This window comes from Pempheris klunzingeri, chromosome 20, assembly GCF_042242105.1.
Source record: "Pempheris klunzingeri isolate RE-2024b chromosome 20, fPemKlu1.hap1, whole genome shotgun sequence".
Taxonomy (NCBI): Eukaryota; Metazoa; Chordata; class Actinopteri; order Acropomatiformes; family Pempheridae; genus Pempheris; species Pempheris klunzingeri.
In genome coordinates this window covers 12,834,924-12,859,216 of record NC_092031.1, presented here as the reverse complement: position 1 = coordinate 12,859,216, position 24,293 = coordinate 12,834,924, and the positions used below count along the sequence as shown (strand labels likewise).

The window sequence follows — 24,293 nt, the reverse complement described above, 5'->3', positions numbered from 1 at the left end:
TTTAATATATCAACATTATTATAATGCAGCAGTCAGCAGTAATGTGTAGTTGCACAGCCTAAAGCTTGTGTATCCTTCAAATGACCATCAGATGAAAACTTAGAATCAGTTTGTAATGTAATGATTTCAACATCTTTTCCTTCAGTAGAAAGTAGTTGAGAGTGAAAACTTATCCAGTGATGCCAGTGAACTATCCAGACTGACCAGGAGCTGTTTCCAGGTGAGACATTTTGCCGCTGAGTTTTTAAAAAAAATGTTGTTCCTTCATGCGTTTCATTCACATTAGTTTCTAACTGGACGATGGCAATCATCTCAGAGACAGATCTCAAAACATTGGGATGCACACACCACTAGCAGTAAGTGAAAATGTTGGTTTGTGATTTGGGTGAACTGAATCTTTAAGATTCCACACAGTACAGAATGAACTTTCATAGACCAAATATTAGAACATGTGACTACAAAACCAGCAGAAATCTCTGATGTCTGCTTGACAACAATTGTTCAAACACTATGTAGGTCTGTCATGTGATATGGACACACACACACACACACACACACACACACACACACACACACACACACACACACACATGCATAGGTGAAATAGTGTGTGTTTGCATCAGTCACACGCAGAGCCCGGTTCACTCACTCAGCCCTCACACACCAGGCCTATTGTCGGAGCATCCGCTGGAGAGCTGACGTCATGGCCTGTGCTAGGAGGGAAGAGGACCGGGCACGGGGCATCAGCAAGTGGGGCTGAGTTAGCGACATCGAGGAACAACAAAACAACATCAAAATGGTGAGAAAAGCTGATTTCTCTTGTAGAGTTTTACATAATTTGTGTCTGGTATGATGTGTCATCATTTTGTGGATATCTCAGATGACAATGTTCTGTGTGTGTTCTTGTGTGTGTTTGCAGAGAGTCAACACTGTGATGTTTGCTGTGTTTGCACTTGGATGGTCTCTGGCGCTCTGCTCAGCCAACCAAGGTATGAATTTGAACAGAATTTGATTAGATATATGTTCTTTTGTGCTCATATGTCACCCTGACATTTATAACATATGTTGTTCAAACACTGAGGTTTGGTGTCCTGTTAATTCTCTCATCCCTGTTTCTTTTACTCCAGTTGGCCTGGGTGACAAAGTCCTGGTCTTCCCTTATGAGACGGACTTCAGCTTCGTGGCCCTGATCCCGCAGAAGGAGATGGGGCTGAAGGCCTTCACCCTCTGCATGCGTGTGGCCACTGAGCTCCCAGAAGAACGGCAGATCATTCTGTTCGCCTACCGCACAGCCGACTATGACGAGCTCAACGTGTGGCGTGAGAAGGACGGGCGTATCTCCTTTTACATGAGCGGCGACGGCACCTTCTTTCACCTGCCACCCCTCAGCACCTTCCGCACCAGCCTCTGCCTGACTTGGGAGTCTCGCACTGGCCTGGCCGCTTTCTGGGTGGAGGGGAAACGCAGCACCTACCAGGTCTACAAACCTGGGCACACCATCCGACCACAGGGCACCGTCCTCCTGGGGCAGGACCCGGACAAACACCTGGGGGGTTTGGAGGCCGTGCAGAGCTTTGTAGGGGAGGTGACTGATCTGAATATGTGGGACTTTGTGCTCTCCAGGAGCATGATCCAGGCCTGGCACTACGGCCACAAGGTCCCCAAGGGCAACATCTTTGACTGGGCCACTATGGAGTATGAGCTGAACGGGAACGTGATGGTGGTGGATGATGACTGACTCGCTACGGAGTCGAACGTGAACAGGGATGAGGCTTTAGAGATATGTGTTGGACTGATGCTGATATGTGTCTTCCTTAGATTCAGTGTTGTTTTATGTTAGGGCCCTTTAACCGTTTAAGTCCTCAAGTCTCCATTTTAATGTTCCACGTAGAAAGAAATCAGAAGGGAGCAGTGATTTTGGGCCTTTCAGTATCTTGGCTGAATATATATATGAATAACCTGTAACTATTGTTTGCAGCAAAAATGCAGTGGCAACAAAGGCCAATACTTTGTAGCACACAGAGGTCAGCTGTCAGTTGCTTTACATCAATGAGTCTTTGTCTTAAATCTTCTTTGGATCTCAAAGCTTCATCCTTTGATAGCTGTGAGAGCAAACCAGTAAATATCAAGTGCAAAGTGTTGATGTGCCAGATGTATCCATAGGGTGGCACTCTCTGCTAGTTCACATCAAACAGACGCTGTGTCAAATGAAGCGCTGACATGCCGGCTAATGTTCTGCTCATGCACAGACGATATTAATGAGGCCACAGGGTCACTGATTAAAATGTAAAGAAAAAAAGATTAGTTGCTACAATCCAGACCGATCTAAATTCATTTACTCTCATGTTATTTGCAGACTGTGAACACTGAGCAAATAAAAATGCACTATAATGTATTTAAGAGTGAATTTGAATTACTTTGAATTTGAATAATATGTGCTATAAATTGAGAATGCCAATGAAACTAAATTTATAGCAAAGTGATTTCTGATTTCAGGATATCTGAAGTTTGTTTTTTGTCAGCATTTAACACATTGTAACAAAAAGTGGCATATTTAAAAAAAACCTACTATCATGCTTGTCACACATTTGTTTGTCCAGTGATATAGATGATAGAAATGTGAGACATGTTAAAACAGCAAACTGGGGGACACATTATTTCCGCTGGTGACTTAATGATTTAACTGCACTCAGAGACAAATAACAATTATCATGTTTGAAATCTATCGCCATAATGTTGCCTTCGGTTAGGGTACTCACTCATGAATTTTCCATGTTTCAAGTGATGTAAGAACGCTTTTGGGTCTGAAATAAAATCTTGGCATGTGCATAACTAATAATGTTTGTAATTAAAGAGAATATTTCGTCTTTGAACTCTCGCAGCCTCCTTTTTCTTAATCATCTATATAAAACATAACACATATTAAAGGAATTATAACTTGTTTACATAATTCCAACAGGGGAGTTATTAAATGCATTTTATGTTACTTTTTATTTAGGAATTAATTGTAGAATTGCTTAAAGAATCTCACTTCATTTAGCTGGAGGAGGAGGGAGACAGAAAAATGCAGTCACCCACTTTTCCACCAATCATTTTTTTTAAATGAAAAAAAACACAAATTAAGTCTGACTATTTTCAGGCGATCATTTCTGAGAAAGATGCTATCACTGAAAGCTTCTGTGCCTCTTCTTTATCGGCCTTTGTTTTTATATTTTCCTCTCATTTCTCCATGTTAGCCAGAGGAAGTGTCTTTATCTCTCTGTGTGGATGGTGAGCTTTGCCTCTTGTGTGTTTTTTTGTGTGGACAGGAGGATGTGTGGGTAACATCTGTTCGGCAACCTTCATACTCTTCATATATGTTTACAGCCCTCTATAATTTTGTCATCCTGATTGTCCATACTGTAATTTTACAGTGTCGGTTTAGTCTATGTTGAAGGATCCTTCCTCTGTTGCTCCTCCTGAGGGTTCGGTCACTTTTTCCAGTTAAAGGAATTTTTGAGGAGCTTTTCTTTATCTAATTGGAAGGTCTAATGATAGAGGTGGATGTCGTATGATGTGCAGATTGCAAAGCCCCTTGAGGGCAATTTACGATGTTCGGCTATATAAATGAAATTGACTTGAGCTGACTTGACTAAGATGAATGGTTTCATGTAACTTGCAGAAATCAAGTCATATGGGGTTGCTTCCCTAACAAGCCCCCTCAGAATAAGCTCAAGGTCAGATCTTCTCCATCCAAGTGTAACACAGTAACCCTGAGTTCCAGTGTGCCGTCTCCGTTCGTCACCATGGCTCTGTGCACTCATCCTCCCTGCCTTGCACCACCATCGTGACCTCCTTGCAGAGACGAGGGAGAAGTTTCCAGCGCACAGCCGATGCAGGCTCCCTTGAGGGTGGGAAAGTGCTGCGTTCCCAGTGTCTGTTTATTCCGACCAAATCACCCGTTGGCTCTCTCGCAGCAGCTAAATAAGAAGAAGGCAGGGCCAATGAGTTCTGACTGCGGGTCAGCAGCCAAATGTTCCACCTTCTTGGATGTTGCAATGCATCAATCGCAGTGCCCACTCACTGTGTGGTAACACCTTTGTGGACCATCTGCCCAAGCCTGGCTTCTCAGCCCTCTGGTACAAGCACACACACACACACACACACACACACACACACACACACATACACACATGCGCGCACACACACACACACACACACACACACACACACACACACACACACACACACAAGGTCTGTTATTTCCTTCTTTTTGCATCTCTGCCCAAGAGGGCTACTAATTTTTTATATACACATGCAAAATTCCCAGTTATGAAAGTTTAACTTCAGTAATTCAATTAACTAATTTCAATTTAAAAACATATCAAGATTCTCCTCACATAGCTCACACAGATACTTTTTCTTTCTTTTCCAAAAAATGTGGATAAAATTCTACTTTTCTTCTTTTCTTCCTCTCCTCAACAAAAGCTTTTCATTTAATTTCAGGTCCACACGCTCCACTGCTTCTGCACCAAACAAGCACTCTAAGTGTGTACCATAACAGAAGGACAAAATCAGTGGCAGGGCCTCTTCACAGACTGGATAATTATTCCCTCTGTGTCCCTGTATTGCATGTATTATCCAACTGAGCAAACAGTTGCAGGGCTCCTTGTCCTGCTCGCGGACAGGGCCTGTGAGATCTACATATTGGCCCATGGTGGTTTAAGCTGTCTGAGGCAAGGCGGTGCCACTGACTGTATGTCCATGCGTGTGGAGCTGGTGAAAATGTTTTCCACGCGAGAGGAGATAGACGGCAAGAGGGAGCCCCGCGTGAGCCGGAGAGGGGAGACAGAAGGAGGGCCGTTCTGGATTCCTTCGAGCAACTCCAAATAGATTTCCAGGCAAAACATATTTGCATACGCAAGACAGTGCTACGAGCTATCTGAGTGAGCTGTGGCATGTGTGCATTGAACAGATGGATAATTTTTTTAGAGCTTTCTTGCAGAAATTTCAGCCCATTAAATTGAGATCTTGGGCATTATTCAGCCTGCTTTTTGTTCATGCAGCTCACAGAGAATAATCAGGATCAAGTCGCTTCTTTTTATCAGATTTAAGGCATAATAGATGATCATAGATGGATTAAAAACATTAAAAACCTACATGTTCATTGATGTACATTCACATCTGGGAATCCACGCACCAACAAAGACAGAAGACAGACTTCCTTTGTTTTGAATTCAGTCATTTCTCCAAACACTTCAGTCACCACAGAAACTCAACTGAGCTGCAAAAAAATACGTCTTTAAAAGTGAACCTGTCAAAAGCACCACAGTATGCCACCTCATGATTATCTTTGGTGCTGCACTAAATATAAAAAAGATTTGAGTCTTGTTTGAAGCATTTGTCTTACTGTTTTACTGTAGCTCGCTTTTTTTTCCAGAAGAAAAATATGAAATATGAAAATTGCACTTTAAGAGGGAATCTTGTGACTTCTACTCAAGTTTGATTCACTTATTCTTTTCTCAGCAAATCTTCACAAAAAGCGTTGTGGAGGGTGAAGCTATGACCTGAATATCAGATTACTCCTTCACTTTTCTGCTCTCTCTCTCTTAGACGTTGTAATCTGCCAGTATGGTCACTCGTCCTCCCCCTCTGGGCTGTATGAAAAATTCACCAGGCCTTGCCATTAGAGTCAGTCTGAATCAGGGAACAGGCGTTACAATGGCCACACACACAAAACACTTTTATCAATCGACACTTAGCAACGCAAATGTTGTGTTTACGAAACACAAAATCACAGCAGTTGCCAGTTTTTTTTTTTTTTTGTGCTGTAGGTCAGATGAAGCACCTACTGTACACCATGTACATACAGATGCACGCTTGTAACCGTAAGCAGTCCTGAATGGTTAACAACAGATGGACTATACCCTTTTCAGTACAGGCTTTTCACACCGATGGTGCGAAATCTGACCTTTAGTGTGTGATTGTGAGAGCATTTGGCTGTTTCCGGTGTGATACCTTCAGGCGGGACGGCTAAAACCGTGCAGTCTGCCTCAGAGCGCGCTCCCTTCCCACTGTCAGGAAACCTGAACACTGAGGGTGTACAGGGAATGGCCAGAATAATAGGAACACCTGACGAGACAACAGCTCATCAACAACTCAGAGCTCTATGAAGGATGAAATGTTCAGGTTTTGTTGAGACTGTGTCTGAGAGGTGTTGATTCAACTCCTTGTGATTTCCCAACAGCCAGTGAAAACACTTACATAATGTTTTCTGTGCTTCCTGGAGGAGTTTTGTCAAGTCTGAGAAAATTACATCATTTGAGTTTCTCTCGGCTTGGACTTCAAATTTTGACACACAAATAAGACATGGAGCTGTCAAATGCACAAATGTGACAAAAATGTGTAATGCCAAATATTTGCACAAATACCTTTTTTTGTAATATCACTATAACGTCCAAGGCTCTAATCTGAACAATGCTGAACTGCGTTGAGGCTCGGATCCCTTGCTTTTGGAGGTTTGCTCACTCCAGTGACTAAAAGTCAGAATATCTCAGTGTCTGCTGCACCGATTTTGACCATTCTTCTTAAAATCTGTGTCTTGTGAGTCTTGTGAGTGCAGTACAAAATCACTGGAATGTGCCTTTAATTTAACAATTTTTAAATTTGATTATCTATAAACTGGTTTCAGATTCAGAAATTGATCATTTTTATTGTAAATTGAATTTGCCAATTTGGACTCAGGGAACTTTTTAAGGCATTATTCCCTATTTTAAACCCTTTTTAAAAAAATACCTGAATCAAATATTTGAAAAATACTAAAATATAATAAAGAAATACAATATTAAATGAAAAAATTAAATGAAAAAAAAAAGAATATTAAATGAAAAATTCTAATTTATTTTGTCCATCTCCTACAGAAACCTTTAATTTAGAATGAGGCAAATTTCAATAATTTGTATATATACATAAAGAAAAGTGACAATACATGTCTGTGTTATGTCTGTGTTATATTCATGAGACTGAAAACACAATCAGTTGTAGTTTGTCAGTGCAGGGGATGACAGACAGAAGAGAACAATCACAGTAATGAAAAGTAAAGGACATATTCTAGTAGTATGCACCGTACAAAGCATATTTAACAAAGACACTATAAAACAAACGTCCAAACGCTTAACATCCTTCCAGTCCATCTTGGTGCTTTCCGGCCTCCTCGACCCCAAAGGATCGTGGCATCAGAGAGTGGAGGAGAGTGAGCGGCTCTGTGGTTGAATGCGTTGTGGCTTTTAGCAGTGAATTCCCCTCCGTCGCCTCTGGGCTGGCCTCTCCTGTGAACATATGAACCGTGCCACAGCGTGTGGTGCTGGGAGACGGTCCAGGGCCTCCTGATTAAATATTACAGCCCTCTAAATGGATGGAGATTAGCCTCTGTGGGAATGTTAGGGCTTAATTTACCCCCCGGCCAGATGTGTGTGTGTGCGTGTGTGAGCGTGTGTATATGAGAGAGTGTGTGTGTGTAGATATGAAAGGCAAAGCAGGGAGGGAAGGCATTGTTGTACATGTGCTCCTCTGTAAATGGACTGCATGTTTCCAGGAGTAGGTCAGAGCTGCGGTTTCATGAGGTGAATGTTCTGCAGCGGCTCAGAGGTGTGAGCTGTTTGACAGGATCCACCATCTGATCTGCCTGTAAACTCTGGATTTTTATTTTATTCATTTTAAAGAATCAGCCAGGTTTTCCAAGTCAAACACATGGCACACATAACACAAAGAGAAAACACAGCAGCACACTAGATTGAAGAAGTGAGAATGAGCACCTCATGTCAGAGACTTGGATCATCCAAACTTGCACATATAACCTGATTTATACCTGCGTTCAGAGAGTCACACAGTTCAGCTCATCTACTATATGAATGTTTTTCTTTTCATGTATTGGACATTCATTAAAACAGAAAAAGATGATTGCTCACACCTTTTTTCAAATATTTTGCAGGAATGAAAGAAACATATCATCTTTGTATTCTTATCTCACATAGCAATATAGACTTGAATCCTGCATTAAGTTATTTCACTGGCAGGATTTGAATTTATTATTACTGATAACTTAGATGAGAAATCAGTTTTGCACAGATAGATAAATATGGGAATAAATGTTTAAGAAATAAATGGAAAAACAACATGACAAAATAAGGTATTAAATGAAAAAATTAGAATCAAAAAACTGAACAAACAAAAAATTGATTATATGAAGTTACAGAAAATCTAGTAAAAAAAAAAGGTTATTTCAAGTATAACGTTTATTATATATCATATTCACTGTCTCCAAGAATTGTAAAATAGCTTTTGTGATCCTTTGTAATCAAACTAGTTTCTTCAGTCATGAGACACTGCAGAACTAATAGGACTTTTTTAAATTAAAATTTTCGTTGTTTCTTTGTTCTGTCTGACTTGATGATAAGATGTGCAGAGTAGAAACCATTAGAAGCATTAGTCACTGCACACATACACACACACACACATATATATTGTTATATTGTTCTAGGTCGCAAGGAGCCCATTCTGTTAGACCGCGGGTGTGAGTCGTTACAGGGTGAAAGGTGTAAGGAAATTATCTAGTTCACACATATGGAATAAATGACTGTCATTTTAATTGCATGCTGTTTCCTGTGTTCTGTTATGCCATCTCGACATTTGCTCTGAATTATTGATTGGTTGGTTTTGTAGTTCACCGCGTTTAAAATGCTTTTAAGGATGTGAGTGCGTGTTTTGAGGTCTTTGCATGAAAACTCTGAACTTTATTATTTATAAATGCACGTAACCTTTCTGGAAAGGTAGATCTATTTAATCATCCACTCGATTCCTGCACCTCTAATGTAGACACGACGGTGGTGACAGTCTGATAAACACATGCTTGTGTCTTTTATCTTTTTCTGCAAAGGTGTGTATCAGATGTATCATTGCAAGGCTTTAATTCTCTGTTAATTTTTCCTCTCGTAATGGACAAACACATCCATCAAACACACACCACATATGTGTGCAGCATTCACAGAAACACACCGCATCTGCACACACACACAGGCACACAGCAAAACACCAGCTCTCACACACACACACACACACACACACACACACAAGCACTCTGCGCCACTGGGCAGGGACTAGCCTGAAAGATTGAAAGCAATTAAAACTATCATCTGCAGTGGCTCTGGGCAGGCCTGTGGCTGCGAGGGGGGAGCTGCCACTGTGCATCAGCCTCTCAGTCTCAGCAACGCGCAGCGACATGAGAGGGAGTCGCAGCCCTCTCCGAAACACACAGGCACTGCCACAGCTCCCCTCGTAACATACACACATGTATGCTTTGTCATACGACTGCCATAACACTTAATCCTGCTGCTGATCTTTCACCTGCTCCTGTGTTTCAGTGTCTTCTTCTGAACACACGATGAGGCTCGAAGCTGAAGTATCCCAACACCGTTAGTCTCGGTGAAGTTGGAGAACGCCATGTGCAGTAACTGGGCTGAGTCGCTGCGTTAAAACTCAATATAATTGAGATTTAGTGCAGGCGCACTATGTATGGCTTCATAATGGCCTGGCCTGAAGCACAAGTAACCCAAGTGTCTCCAGAGGTGAAGTAACACAAACAGTAAAGAGAGAAAAAGTTGAAGTTACAATGCAATGATAAGAAAATGTGCAAGATGCCTTCGGTGCCCGGATAAATGCTTGTTTTTCTCATGTGCATGTTTTACACAAAAAAGTCTGCAGAGCCTTGGGTATGTGCGATGGCCAACAGAGGAAATAGTTATTGTTCCAGTAAATACTTTAGTGGTTTGGGATGTTTCATCAGAGCACACACACACACACACACACACACACTCACACACACACACCTGCACACAGGACTCATCAGTCTGATCTCATTAAGTGGAAGTACTGTAACTCCAAGCTGTTTGGGCCAAACTTGGAGCAGTTTACCTGCGTTTAGATCCTTGGGAATGGTGGCTGTCTGGCGCTGTCTGGACTGGCCCTTAACAAGTCTCCTCAGGACAACCACGCCACCATTATCAACTACTGTTACTGTCTCTCTCTCTCTCTCTCTCTCTCTCTCTCTCTTTCTCTCTCTCCATCCTCTCTCTCCGATCAGCTCTCAACCTGTCACTCTCACTTAGCGTCGACATTAGCACCGGTGGTTTCCTCATCCTGGTTCTCTTCACCCCTCCCCGCCACCATCTCCCCTTGGTGCGTTTGAATACATATCTCCGATATTCAGCCCCTACTTAATTTGACAGGCCCCTGTTTTGTCAGTCTGACAGGCCCATAGCAAGACACTAATAGGCCACGGAGACCACCAGCAAAGGCACCAGCCAGGGAGGCCCCTGCGGTGCCAGTCCCCATCACCCTCCACGTCTCTCGGGGCGATGCAGGCAGGAGAGAAGGGGTCAGGGGTGGGGTGGTCAGGCAGCGGGGCTGTCACACCAGGCCACAGCAGACTGGACCAGGCCTCAGTACTGACACCCGTCACGGCTCCTCTGCACCACCCCACCACCACCACCACCACTCAGCGTACACACACACACACGCACACACAAAAGAGGGTAAAAAGAGCAGCCAGTGGGGGCATCTAGGGATCTAATGACTGTGCCTGCCACTCACAGCCATGACTGCAGTCGTCACAGAGATGGCTGCTGAGAGAAGGAATTAACTCCACGCTGCTTGTTTGATGATGGACCCGTGGTGGAGCAGCTGGGACGGAGGAGGCTTATCTGTGCATGCGTGTCTCGCTTTAGGCTGCCTGTCTGACTGATTGTGACCTGCTAAACTCTGATCATGCTTAATTGGTGGCCGGTGGAGGTGGAAGGAGGTACCCTAAATAAAACCTAAATAAACAGTGGTTATTGCTCTACTTTTGTCTGCTCCCGAGGCAGGTGAGGGGGGAGCCCAAAACATGACATTGATGCAGTGGATGGTCTGTCTGTCCACCACTTTGTGTTATTGGATAAATTGCTATCAACATTTCTACACACACGGTTCCCAGAGGATAAATCCTACTGAACTGGTGAACTGGTGAGGCTAATTTTTACGTGTTTTCCTGGTCTAGATGGATTACCACTCTTGATATTCAGACATTTTTATAGCGCCACCAGCTGGTTAAAAGTTTTATCCTATAAAATATCTCATCATCTCCTGCTTGGATTAACAGAAAACATTTTGTATGTATTTCATATTTATGATTCTCAGGAGTTAGATGCCAGTGATTTGATGAACCCCTCACCTTTCTGCTACTGTGAGGTACACATAAGTGGAATGGGTCAACTCTAATTATTGAATGCATTGCTGCGAAATCTGATACAGACGCGACACCTTTTAGTCTTTTATCTATCATATCAAGCATCTTTACATTACAGTTGGTGGCGTCTGCAGAGGGATGGGAGGTTGAGTTTTCTGAGCACAAAAAAACAAAACAAAAAATCGATGGAAATCATCCTGCAGAAGTCCATCTGCTGATGAAGATCATGTGACATGTACAGTTACAGTTAGCTGCACATGCACGGCTAGTAAATTCACTTTGTGGTGAGATTGTTTTCTCTACTACTGTCGGACCTCATTCAGCTTGAGTTCTCATTGAGAGGCATAATTCATTACGCATCCGAGCAATATGATTAATCACATATTAAATGTCAGTTTTGAAGAGTATTTACTATTTTAGGCTTCCTAGGGTTTGCTGTCGGTTTGCAAGGCCAATAGATTAAAGGAAAAATGCCCTAAATTACATTGTCAGTCAGCTGTGATCTGCATCCTTCTTGTCTTTGATTTTGACTGTTAGCAGGCTGTCTGATAGAGAGACAGATCCAGAGGATGTGAGGGCTGGGATGAGACAGGGGGCCAGTCTGGGGGACTCCCGGGGTCTTTCATTTAGTGAATTATTAAGGTTTACTAATACTTCATAAATCTCCTCTTTGTCCTGTCCATTACCAGCCTGTCACATCCTCTCGCCGCTCCGAGACTGACTCACTTGCTTCATCTTAATGACAGAAGTTAAACTGTGTTCCAGAGGAGATGGGGGATGAGGGGTGGGGGTGGTGGTGGTGGTAGGGGGGTTGGAGTTGGGGCAACAGCACTCTGCAAGTAGGCCCCAGGGCTGGATGGGTTGGTGAGGGTGCGCGTCACTTCAGATTGTGTGCTTGTGTGTGTGTGTGTGAGTGTGTTGCTGCTCCTGTGTGCGTGTTTGTGTATTGTCCTGTGTATTTCTCGACTCAAAATCAAAGCATAAAAGTGCATTTGAAGACGGTGAGTGAGTGAGTGAGTGAGTGAGTGGATCACAGGAAGAAGACAGTGTGTATCATTTCTAAGATCCATGCTTCCTCATTAACTCCCCACGCAACTACACCACCAGCTCGCTCCCTGTCTTCCCTCCTCCCATCCTCCATCTCTCCTCCTCCCAAAACAGCAAACCTTGCCTCAGTGCGTGCCTGGCGGACTCTCGACAGCCGAGCTGGTCGTTGCCCCGAGCGCTGAGGAGCTGTCGCCTCTCGTTAGTGTCGCTGTGGCGACCCAGAGTCCTGCTTGCCTGCTCCTTGATTAGAGAGTGAGGTGGATGGAGTGTGTGTATGTGTGTCTCTGTGTGACTGTATGTGTGTGCGTTTTAGTAGAGGAGGGAGTTGGAGGGTGCGACTCAACCCCTCCTGCCCGCAGAGCTGCTTTTAAAGATCAGTGATTTGGTCAATTGGCCTGGCAACTCCAATCCCACGGAAGGTCACTGATGACTCAATGGACCAGTCAGTGAGGCATGCTGTCATGTCACTATGCAAGTGTCCATGTTTGTGTGTGTTTGTGTGTATATGTGTGTGGCAGTTACCAAGCCCCCTGACAAAATCAATGAGGGCAAAATCTATGAAGATGTGATCAGGATGCCAGAAATTCCACAAGATTGTCCAGGCTTGTTCTAATTCAGATTCACGATCAAATTATTGTACCATTAAATCAGGTGAATGTATGGACTGTGTGCAGTCAAGAATATTTGCTCATACCTGACCAAGATTACAGTATATTCCACATTCTTTCTCTCTGCTGTTTTAGTGCTTGTGTTCTTCTTTCTTTTCCGTCACTGTATGCTTGGCTTACTCTTTTTAATGATTAATTTCCCTGTAAAGCATGGAATTGAATGGTGCTATACATCGGATTTTCCGGTAGACATACCATAACATCTCTGGGTTTCCATTGTTACATGTCATCCTCCATGTCTACTTCCCCATCTTTCCTGTCTGTATCTCTATTGTGAACTATCCAATGAAGACACAACTGCATCCAAAAATAGAAATGATACATATAAACTAACTATTCACAGCCATAGATGTGAAATATATAGTAAAATATACTGAAAGAAACCTTTCACCTCTGTAGAGGTGAGAGTTTCATTACTGTATGTTCAGTACAGGTCGTGAGAAAATACTGTAGAAGTGCAGTTCTGTTAAACAAAACAATGGTGGTAGTTCTATCTCATCCTCTAACTGAAAACTGTGATGGATGGTGGCTGACCTTGTGAAAAACTTTGGACAGCCAACCGTCTGCCTGTGTGCTGCTGGATGGCCAGGTCAGTGAGTCACCAGACCCTGAGGGAGCCATAAATACTGTGTGCGATTTCACTTCCTATATGCCCTGCCCTGGGCACAGCTGTCCATCTCTGGACAATTTTTCTGCCCAAAGGGAGGACTGACTGGCTCCGCGGACCTTGTACACAAGCTGCCCATCTGTTTGGGACTGTCTCTCATTCACCCCTTGGAAAACAGAAACGGACAACTTGGTTAATTTTGAATTAAAATGACATTAAATTAAAAATAAAGACTGGATCATTGTTCCCTGGTGTATAAAAGGTCAGATTTAAAAGGGCATGCCACTATAGCTGAGTATAGTCCAAAATCTTTAGCTGTGCCAGCAGCAAGGCTGCTGATCGGTCGTTGGTCCATTGCTTTGATCCAAATTGACATATCTCAATAACTATTGGATAGATGGACATTAAATTTGGTACAAATTCATGGTGCCCAGAGGATGAATCCTAATGACTTTGATAATCTCCTGACTTTCCCCCTAGTTTCATACTGTCCAATATTAATGCCATTCCCATCAGCTTCAGCTGCACCTTGTATAAGTGATCAACTTAATCATTAGAAAATTGAAATGTGTACCTTAAAAACTGTTCCTTACTTTTTAGATTAATTATGTGACTGTGATGTTAAAAACATTAGTAGCTGTACATATGTAGTTCTAGAGTACTTCACAACTGCTATCATTACACATTTATTGATTAGAGTGAGAAAATATTTTGCAATATTAAAAGGATTGTCTTTCACACACACACACACACACACACTGAAGCGCACACTAAACTAAGATGGTGATAATGGAAAACATTGTACCTGCTAAACATTATATCATTGAGAGCAACGCTAGCATGCCAACAGTAGCGTTTAGCTCAAAGCACCACTGTGCCAAAGTACAACCTAGCGTGGCTTTAGACTCTTAGTCTTGTTAAGAATACTCATGATAATAACATATCTAAGTTTTGGTGCAGATATTTACATAATTTTCATAACCTATAAAATTAACCAATGTACCAATGCAATGAACTGTTGTTGTTTTTTACATCCAGTGCATGTAACAATGGCATTGATAAAGTTGGGGAAAGACCATGGTGATGAAAAAAATAACCCTACCTTCACTATGGTGAAGGTTAAACACACTTGCCACGAGACAGGTAAAGATCAGGGTCACCTGTAAATGCAGGTCTGTGATAGGACATGACCTGGACTTCACAAAGACTCACGACACAGCACAACTCATTTTCACAAATTAAGTCCAAAAAGTTTTTTCTTAGTCAAAAACGAGGGACTCAAAATAAAAGACACTTAACAAAAACACAAAAAGATATCACACACTCTCCATCACCATCTTCTGTGTCACAGCTCCAAATTGTTGGATGTGAGAGGAGAGAGTCTGTCAGCGACAGTGAGAATACGCGAGAACGACAGCCAGTGAGAAGGAAACAAGACTTCCCTCTAGCTATGGCTTCCTGACTTGTTTATTTGCTAACTGGGTGCGGGGGTTGGGTGGGGGAGAGGGTGAACATATGGTTTGCTAAAACATGGACTTGTAGTTGGGAGGCCAAGGCACCCTAAGGGATGGAGCTGACGGGCTTTGGTCCCTGTCTCCCTCAATTCCTCCCGCTTGGACAGCCAGAGCCGAACAGCCGTCCTCCAGGAGTTAGCAGCACAGTCAAGCCTCTCGCTCTCCCTCCCTCTCCCTGCTGCTGCCCACAACCCCACACCCATCCTGAGTCAAACCCAGAGATAGCGAAGAGGGGGAGGTGAGGAGCCACTGGCTTTGGGATGTACACTGGGGGGGCTGCAGCTGGGAAACTGACTGACACCATCTTCTTGTCCCTGGTCCCCAGAGTGTAGTGCTGTGCTGAACCCTGTTGCTAAGGGAATAAAATCCCCGGTCCCCACAAGAGGACATGCTGGTACTGTGGTCCCCACACATATGGACATTTGCTGTGCATTAGGCTTCAGATTCTGGACACGTTTGTCGGGTAACGGATACTCTCTTCTCTGGGAATTTGTCAGAAGTCAAAGATACCGAGTGAGGTCAGGAGCTTTGGATTTCTGTTGTCAATGACCTGCCAGCTACTGCAGCTATGTTATACAGATCACTGCACTGAGAGAGACAGTTATACACACACTCATACACACACCCTGAAGGTCTATGTGTTTACAGACACACTCACTCACTGGGATCAAGGCGCTAATGTACACACATGGTCTCACACACCCTGCATTGATGAACAAACATATGCACACACTCACATACACTCTCTGTGGGTCAGTGACTTAATATGCACATACTTACACACACACACACACATACGTACACATTCACATATACACACACAGGGTTAGTTGTTGATAGACTTATACACGCACACGCTCGCACACACCCTGAAGGTCAGCTCCATGATGGACAGCGGTCCTGATGCGCTCTGACAGACTCGGCTGCTTCCTTTCATTTCCACTTGCTTTTCCCCCATCAGGTGACACCCACAGGTGCCTTGGCGAGAGAGACCCCGCCTCCTGCGGCTGTGTTTGGGGGCAGCTGGTGGACACGGGAGGGCGGAGACTGAGACCATGAGTGAAAAAGCGGGCGACAGAGGCACCAGCTGCTTCCTGTCAGTGACCCACAGCACAGGCGTTGGTGTGAACTCCACCTCTCCTCACACTTACGGATATATGAATGATAAACAGTGAATGTTAGGCATCAGCTGCATCTCATTCCAAATGAATGCCTGCGACAGACTGATGGTAACGAGGACTTCTCACCTACTGATCCTGCATCCTTATCTGATGTTAAGACTTGGAGAAGGGCGTAGATATCTGCAGAGAAAAATCCAACGAGTCATAGGTCCAGTCATTACTGAACCTTCACATCTGCCCTTTTCAGATATCAACCCAGCTCACATTGAAGGCTGTGTTTTCACGTTGGAAAACAGCCAGTGTTCGTCTAGCCCTCCTCTGTATAATTGTGTGTGCTCATTTAAGTATGAAGCTGAAAATGTCTCATTAGGTGCTCCCAGCGCTGTTCCCTGACATACTGTGGGGGCAATTCACCTCTGAAAAGGACACTCGGCTGTTTTGTCAGGACTTTTGGATGTGAAAAGTGGGTCTGATAGCTTAAAAGACATTGATGATCTTTGAAAGGGACAGTTTTGATAGAGATGCTCATTTACTCTCTGGTCAAAAGTTAGATACGATTGATACCACTCTCATGTCTGTCCATTAAATATGAAGGTACCTTAGCTTAGGACAAAGACTGAAAACAGGGGGAAGTGGCAGGGATGGCTCTCTCCAGAGGTGAACAAATCCACCTACCAGCACCACAAAAGCTCACTAATAACACATGTCATCACTATGAGGTTGCCAGGCAACCAGCAGAGACTCCAACTCCCAGACAAGAAATAGTCCCTCACATAACTCCTAGTAAAACCACAACTTGTCAATTTTGCACTTCTGTTTTTGTGCTTTCTAAACTAACTGGTAAACTGACCACTTGACTTAACATTTGAACTTGTGAGCCATATACTAGTTGCCTGCAGGCTGTACCTTCATATTTAGAGTAATGACATGAGAAGGGCATTGATTTTCTCATCTAACTCTCGGCAAGAAAGCCAATAAGTGTATTGCCCCAAATCTGAAGTGAACCTCCTTTTAACAGGTTTGTGCATTGCTTCATTAAAACCTTAGAATGTACAGATGCATCACATCCATGCAGAAGAAAACAGAGACATGAGCGCACTCATAGCCAAAAACAATGGTTTAGTTTGCAAATCAATCACATACTGTGCACTTTACACACCACGGCCATCTGAACTGAAAGTCCATTAACATTCAAGTTGCAGAGAGGCCAAGCAGTTTGAGAAGCTGTATTCAGCTGCAGATCCCGGGTTCAAGCCTCTGCTGGTGAGGGTCCTGCCCTGCTGAGTAAAACACTGAAGATCCATTTGCTTCAGGACAGCTGAGATGCCTGGAAGGAAAAGCAAAAAAACGCTAAAAGTTTTCAATTTGTGCTCCAACATTGTGAGGAATGAACGCAATTATACATGGAACAGCAACGCCATACTGTACAGAAACTATATTATTGCAACAATGATGTAAGACAGTTAGGAGAGTGCTAAAGAATGTTATTAAGATAAAAACACACAAGGTGCTAAAGGTACTAAAGAAAACCAAAGGAAGTCACCAAAGGCGTGAGGTTGTTTTGTCACTGTGGCTGTGTGTTGGTAAAGATGGGAACGGCTGTTGGAGTTGTTCTCCTTTGAAAACGAGGGGAAAGGGGGAAATAGGGAAGGGGGGTGGTGAATAATTGATAGTGGCTGAGAGCGATATGAGTTTAGTTAATGTGCCCAGCAGCACAGGCTAAGAGAGGAGCTGTTAGCTATTCCACCTCAGGCCTAAAACTCAGGCAGTGGAAAGAACTAAAGACTAACCCTGGGTTGGTGGTCGCTGTTTAGTCATCCATCTTCCCATCTATATTTCTTTCTATTACACCATATAGTCCATCTTGTTGGATGGTGGGTGCACGCGAGTGTTGAAGATTTTTTTCTTCATTTGCATGGGTTTGGTTGTGTGTGTATATGTGTGTGTGTGTGTGTGTGTGTGTGTGTGTTTGGAGGCATCTGCACAGCTGGATCTCGCTCGTAGCGCTGTTGTTGCAGCCCTCAGGTTCCTTTCTCTGAGTGGTAATAGAGTGCTCCTGTCAGCCTCCCCAGATGCCGCTCCATAAGGACCCTCAACTCACTTAACTCGCCAGGAGAGTTCTGTGTTCACACTGCAAGTCTCAGCTTCTTCCTATTCCTGCTTTTCTTACTGAAGGTAAAACACTGCAGTCTGGGGTACGCTGTGATACTTGGAGTACATAGACGTTTTGGGTCAGACTGCCAGTTTGTTTGCTATCTGTTAAAAGAGGAATAATATACAAGCACACAAAAATCAAGGCCAAGCATAGTATTCACAACTGGGCTACCATTTAATCCTTTGATACAAAACACTCATTTAATTGAATAATTGAATACAGATTAAAGTGATTCATAAGCTACCACAGCAAACAAATAAATTAAACAATCTTTAATGCATAACCAGTGTCCATGTCCAAACAGACTCATATCAAACCGTGGATCCGTATAATCACAACATATAACACTAAAGTTTGAATGGGAGTTTTGTGCTCAGAAATAACATTATTATTATTTATTCTACTGTTATTTCAAAAATGAGAACATTTATAACTGTAGCAGTGATACGATGATGCATTACGGCACATTACGCAGCCAGATTTGGCAAAAACCTGCTGTAATACTATCAGCTGCTGCGGTACCTGTTCACACAGCAGATGAGGACAGTGGAGGGCTACAGTGTGCGCTGCTAAAAAGCATCGTGCAGGTGACGAATGTATTAATGTACCCACCTCAAATGAAATTAACCTCACTTGTGATACATGAATGAACTAGTGACAAAATGTTTTACTACTAAAAGACATGTCTTCTTATTCCAGATAACTAGTGAGTGTCATTAAATGCAGTGCATTTATCACAATGTAGCACCAGAGACGGTGATCTATCCACCTTTCTATGACTCTTTAACACATGGTTCTGTGGCTATATCATCAGCAATTTAACACTATTTTTTAATTTATGATCATTCAATTCAGAGGGAAAACATTACATATTAGTAATTTATTCCAATTTAACTCAATTAACTCATTGTCCAGCAGTGTCACTAAAGCTAAACCTAAAGTATATCACACTTAACCAAAACACACATTTTACGGCTGCACCCTTCAATCATTAAGAAAATACATGAGGTTCAGTACATTTGATTTACTTCCAAGTAATATTTGCTGTCTATGACAACTTATAGATCTTTACAAATAATAAAATGAATTTGTAATCAGTGCAAGAGATGGTGTTGGCACCTTTAACACCAGCAATGTCTCCCCAAACCACAACAGACTTGTGGATCCGACAATAAAGAAGCTGAGGGAGTCGGTCCTCACTTAACACGCTTACACTGAACGGAGCAGGAGAACATGACACTGTCTCCGAAGTGTCTCTGTAGCTGGACAGAAACAGTCTGTTACTCTCTTGGAAAAATAACTGACATCATCTCCCATGTGCCCTTGCTTTAAGAAGCAGAGGATCTTTCACTTGCTTCTCTTTACTTGTCCACTTCCCCCTCCATGTGATAGCGCGCTCCTGCCATTCCTCCTGATTTACCAGACATCCTCTTTCCCCTGCTGTCACATTTGGTACAGATGGTTAGGCTCTATGGAGTGGCCTGTCAGTCTCCATTTGGCCGCCTCGATGTGACAGCGGGTCTGATGGCTCGTGAAGGGCCCCCGACTTTCCCAGCACACCGACACTGACATTTCTCAAAGGGGCTCTCATGCACACTTCCCACCCAGCCGGAGGAGGGAAATGAAGAACCTGGAGTCGACCCAAAGCCTGCCACAGGCTAGGAGAGCCAGAGATGGAGGGAGGAGGGAGAAGGAGAAACTGGAGGTTGAAGTTGAGGTTAGAGTTGGGTTTGGAAGAGGAGAAAAGAAAGCGGAAGGGGTAGAAGATAAGAAGTGAGTGGTAGACATAGGGAGAAATAAGAAGGGGAGGCAAGAGAGGAGAGATTAAAGAGAAGTGAGTCTGAACTGTCAGAGGACACACACGTCAGTCACTGCCTGTGGATGCCATGTTACAGCTCACGCCAGTAATCCATCCAGCACCCTGTACCCCTGCACGCTTCCCTCTGAGTGATCCTGCCCTAAATGCCAGCCTCCCCCCTGCACCCCTCATCATCCGACTGCCTGCATGCTGTTAGTGATGCAGGTGAAGCGAAGCAGAGAGGAGAGAACTCCAAAACACACTTTTACCTCCACTGGCTGACTCAAGCTCAGTCAGACAGTCAGAGGTGCAGGTATATGAAATTCATTGATTTATTATTATTACTGTGTGAAAAAGATAAATAAATATTTTTAATAAGTGTTTTCTTGGGTGCCATTAATATACTGCATTTCAAAAGTCAGATACAGTTAGTAAAACTAGATGGTGAAACTAGGGGACAATAGTCTGTCTACAAATGCTTGACTGAGTATTTCCAAGCAGAAGAGAGAGGCTCTCTGACACGGAAAGATATCTGCAACATAAACTGAGGGATGGGAGGAATATTCTCTCAGTCTCTTTCAGTCTTTTGGTCTCCTAAATCAACCTGCATTACACTTCATTTGTATCGATGAATTATTACCAATAACAAGATAGATAGATAGATAGATAGATAGATAGATAGATGAAATATCAAAAAAAATTGATTAAGAAATAAAAAACTGTAAACTTAACAAGTCAGAGCATACAGTTTTTTTTACAGTGATCATTGAACATAAATCAGTGTGTTTTAACAAGACTTTTCTTGCAGCACTTAGAGACCTAGTTGTATCTTAACTCCAGAAAATGATTTTCTTATATTCACATAATTCTGATAGTGAAATAGCCTCACAGTTGATTGAAAACAAGAAATGATTAATAACGTTATTTTGTATGTTTTTCTTGATCCTGTTTCAGGTCTTATCCTCTTATCTCTGCTGTGTGATGTAAAATCAATCTTAATGCCTTTCAAGAGGGTTAAAATCGAGAGTTGCTGATAATCAGACAAACAGTGGTCATTGTTTCAGCTTCCAGTGCACACATTTGGTTGAGAAACAATAAAACATGCGTGCAGTTACTTCGGGAAATTGCCTCACAATGGAGGAATTAACCCGAACCAAAGTCCCATCTGCCCTGCGTTATAACGAGAAAGCAGCACCAAGTTAACCTTTGCCAATATTGTGTAAGTTGTTATATTGCGTCCTGGCTGCAAGGTAGAGACCACGTTTGACAGTCCGGGTTGGAGGGGGGGGGGGGGGGGGTGATGGAGGGGGGGGGGGGGGGGGGCGAGCTGCTGTATTGTAGCGCCTGAGGGCAATGCTCCCAGTCAATATATATCTCCACACTCGCTGCTGCGCTCCTATTTGAGCGGGACGCGCTGCCCTCTCAGTGCCGCTGCAGAGGAGTGACAGCACAGCAGCACCGGGACGCTCTCTAGGTACGGATGAATACATTTCTCCTCTACTCCCAAGTAGCTCATGGCATGCGAGCAGGTTAGTTTATTTAGATTAAGTGGTTTTAAAAAAGGAAGTTCAGGAGAGGCCTGTTGTACATGCTGCTTTTGGTGCTGTTTCATTTGATCATGTGTGGGTACATAAAGGTAGATTTGAAGAAGAGCTTTACTTTTAGTTTCATTTGCAACGAGGTTGGTAATTTCTAATACCGATTGTGGTCACAATATTTGATCAAATATGGTTTTTTTTTATTGCCATGTATGCACATTTGAAGTTCAAGTGTATACACTGCATTGCCTTTGATTTTACACAAGCAATGTGACATTAGAAATTAAGTTCTAATGTATGTAACCAAGACTCTATCATATTAAACTAGATTTAAAGTATCAGCAGCAGCATCTGATGTCTGACTGTCAAATTTAAATGCCCATAAATCCTTTTTCTATTCATGCATACAATAGATTTATGCATTTTGTTTGTAGAAGATGTGTGTGTTTGAAGATGTTTGGTTGCAGTATTAAAGTTTAATACAGTTTATATTGAGGATTATATTTTCAATTTAATGACAATAAATTTGTGATTTCACTGTTCCTTTCCAGACAAACAACCCATCATCCAGACAGCCATATTAGGTAAAGTATTTAACTTAAAGTATGAATTTTAAAACACATAATTCAAAAGCAATTTCACTTACAGTTGTTGTTTGCATGTACATACAGTACAGACGGCCTGTCCCACAGGCCGACTGTGGTGTGGTTACTGTTGCATGTAACTTGTCAAAGCTTTTAGTGATGGTGAGCCTCCTTAATTGCAACAATAGATGTTCAAGCGGTTAGACGTGTTTGATCATCAGCCCTAAAAGCTTAAAACAAGACCGCAGGGTTTGGATATGGGGCAGCGGCAGGGGGGGGGGGCAAAGTGCACAGTCAGTGGAGAGGCAAGTGGATAGCAGTGGCCAGGAGAGAAAAAAATCTACTGTAAAAATGATTTTTATTGATTGGATCGTAGCAGCAGCTGTTAGGCCCCATTATGAGCTCAAAGCCCAGGTCAGAGCCCCGGGGCGGACATGTGAGCCAATCAAATGGTCCGCCACTAAACAAGCCAATTCTGGGGGTCCAATTGGGAGGGCATTTGGCAACAACCTGCCATCCTGTGTTAGACTCACTACGTCTTTCATCATCACTGTTCCTGCTGTGGGTTTTATAGATGAGGTTGTCTGCTGTCTCTCAGTGTAGCCGGCCATCCATCACCTGTGTTTGCTTCACTGACCTTTATCTCAAAACTTTGTCTGCATGAGACAGAAAAAAAATTATTATTTTTTTTTTTTACTTCAGCTTGGACCCTGAACATTACAGAGACTTTCATCTTTGAATGACCTGGGGAAAAAGACAAAATAAAAGCCTCAAAGCAAAGTGTTTTAAATTGAGGAGCACACTCCTCCTCACATCTTCTTTCACCGCAGGGTTCACCCGTCGGCCTGGCTTAAAGTATAAAAAGATCACAAAGTTTCTGTGATTTAACAGATGAAAAAAAAATTTTTTTTTTCTACTATTTAAACTCATTTCAGGGGATTAGAGAGGAGAGGGATATTAATTAAAAGAAAGCCATGGAATTCCCGTCTTTACTGGAAGATGAAGAGAGACAAAAAATAAAAAGAGAGAAAACAATGGGAGAAAATGGCTTGAACAGTTTGCATAAGTAACTCTAGAAGCTGTGTTTGAAAACGTGTAATTACAAGCTGCTTGCTACAAATTTCGTAGAAGGTAGACAAAATAAAATATTGTAAGAAATAATAAATTAATAAAAATGTCGTTCATGAGATTTATCAGTGCAGAATAATTATCACAATAATTACATCTTTTTTTTAATTGCTTCATATCTTATTCGACACTAAAAAACTCCAATGTAACATCTAATAATTCATGCTGTTATTGCTTATCGAGTAATAAAGTATGATCCAACTCTAAATGCAGAGGTAGGAAGACGAAACAGAGGACAGGAGAGCATTTGAACTTATGCACCATGTCCTGACCCAGATCCCAGTCCTGGCACTAATGACGCCCCATAGGCATGACGCCAGGCTCTCATTAGGAACCAGGCCTCAAACCCCCAACTCCTCTCCCTTCCACACATGCCTCTGTGCAACCCACAGCCTGGCCGTGTTGTGCCTGTAGCCGGCCTCCAAGGGTCCGGCACAAACTCAAGCGGGCCTGTGAGTGTTGTTAGGGCCCCCTGCACAGGTGCAGAGTCCCCTGTGACGGTCCCGTTTGCCCCCCAGCCCCGGACCCTGCTAGCGCCTGGTACTGCACTGGAACTAATGAGTAGTGGCAGGTACAGTGAGAGCAGAGCAGCGTGGGCCTCCCTGCAGTTAGGTTAGTGGCAACACTCAGCTTAGGCAGACAACAAATGTGCTCTCCTTGTACACATATGTGCATAATGATAGATATGCCACCCTTCAGTGCACACACAACTTTACCTCCAATATTAAGCTTTTGTACGGAGCTGAACTTCTGCAAGCTGTCTCTCTTTTTTTTTTCAGAAAAAAGAAAGTGAAAATATCAGTAAATATGAAACTGTTGATTTTTTAGTAATGCAAAACTGTCTTGTGTGTTCACAGGATCAAGAAATGCTCT

At 42.9% G+C, this 24,293-nt stretch overlaps 1 protein-coding gene across 1 annotated transcript; it reads left to right on the top strand.

Moving 5' to 3' along the window:
• The first annotated feature begins 1,117 nt into the window (after positions 1–1,117).
• crp1 (C-reactive protein 1) lies at positions 1,118–1,738 on the top strand. The gene has a single exon (XM_070851988.1). The coding sequence runs from the start codon at positions 1,205–1,207 to the stop codon at positions 1,736–1,738; it is 534 nt and encodes a 177-aa protein (XP_070708089.1). The 5' UTR covers positions 1,118–1,204.
• The last annotated feature ends 22,555 nt before the right edge of the window (positions 1,739–24,293 follow it).

Bases quoted from the DNA above. Each gene is read 5' to 3' on its own strand.
- crp1 (XM_070851988.1), top strand. From the start codon at position 1,205: ATGGGGCTGAAGGCCTTCACCCTCTGCATGCGTGTGGCCACTGAGCTC.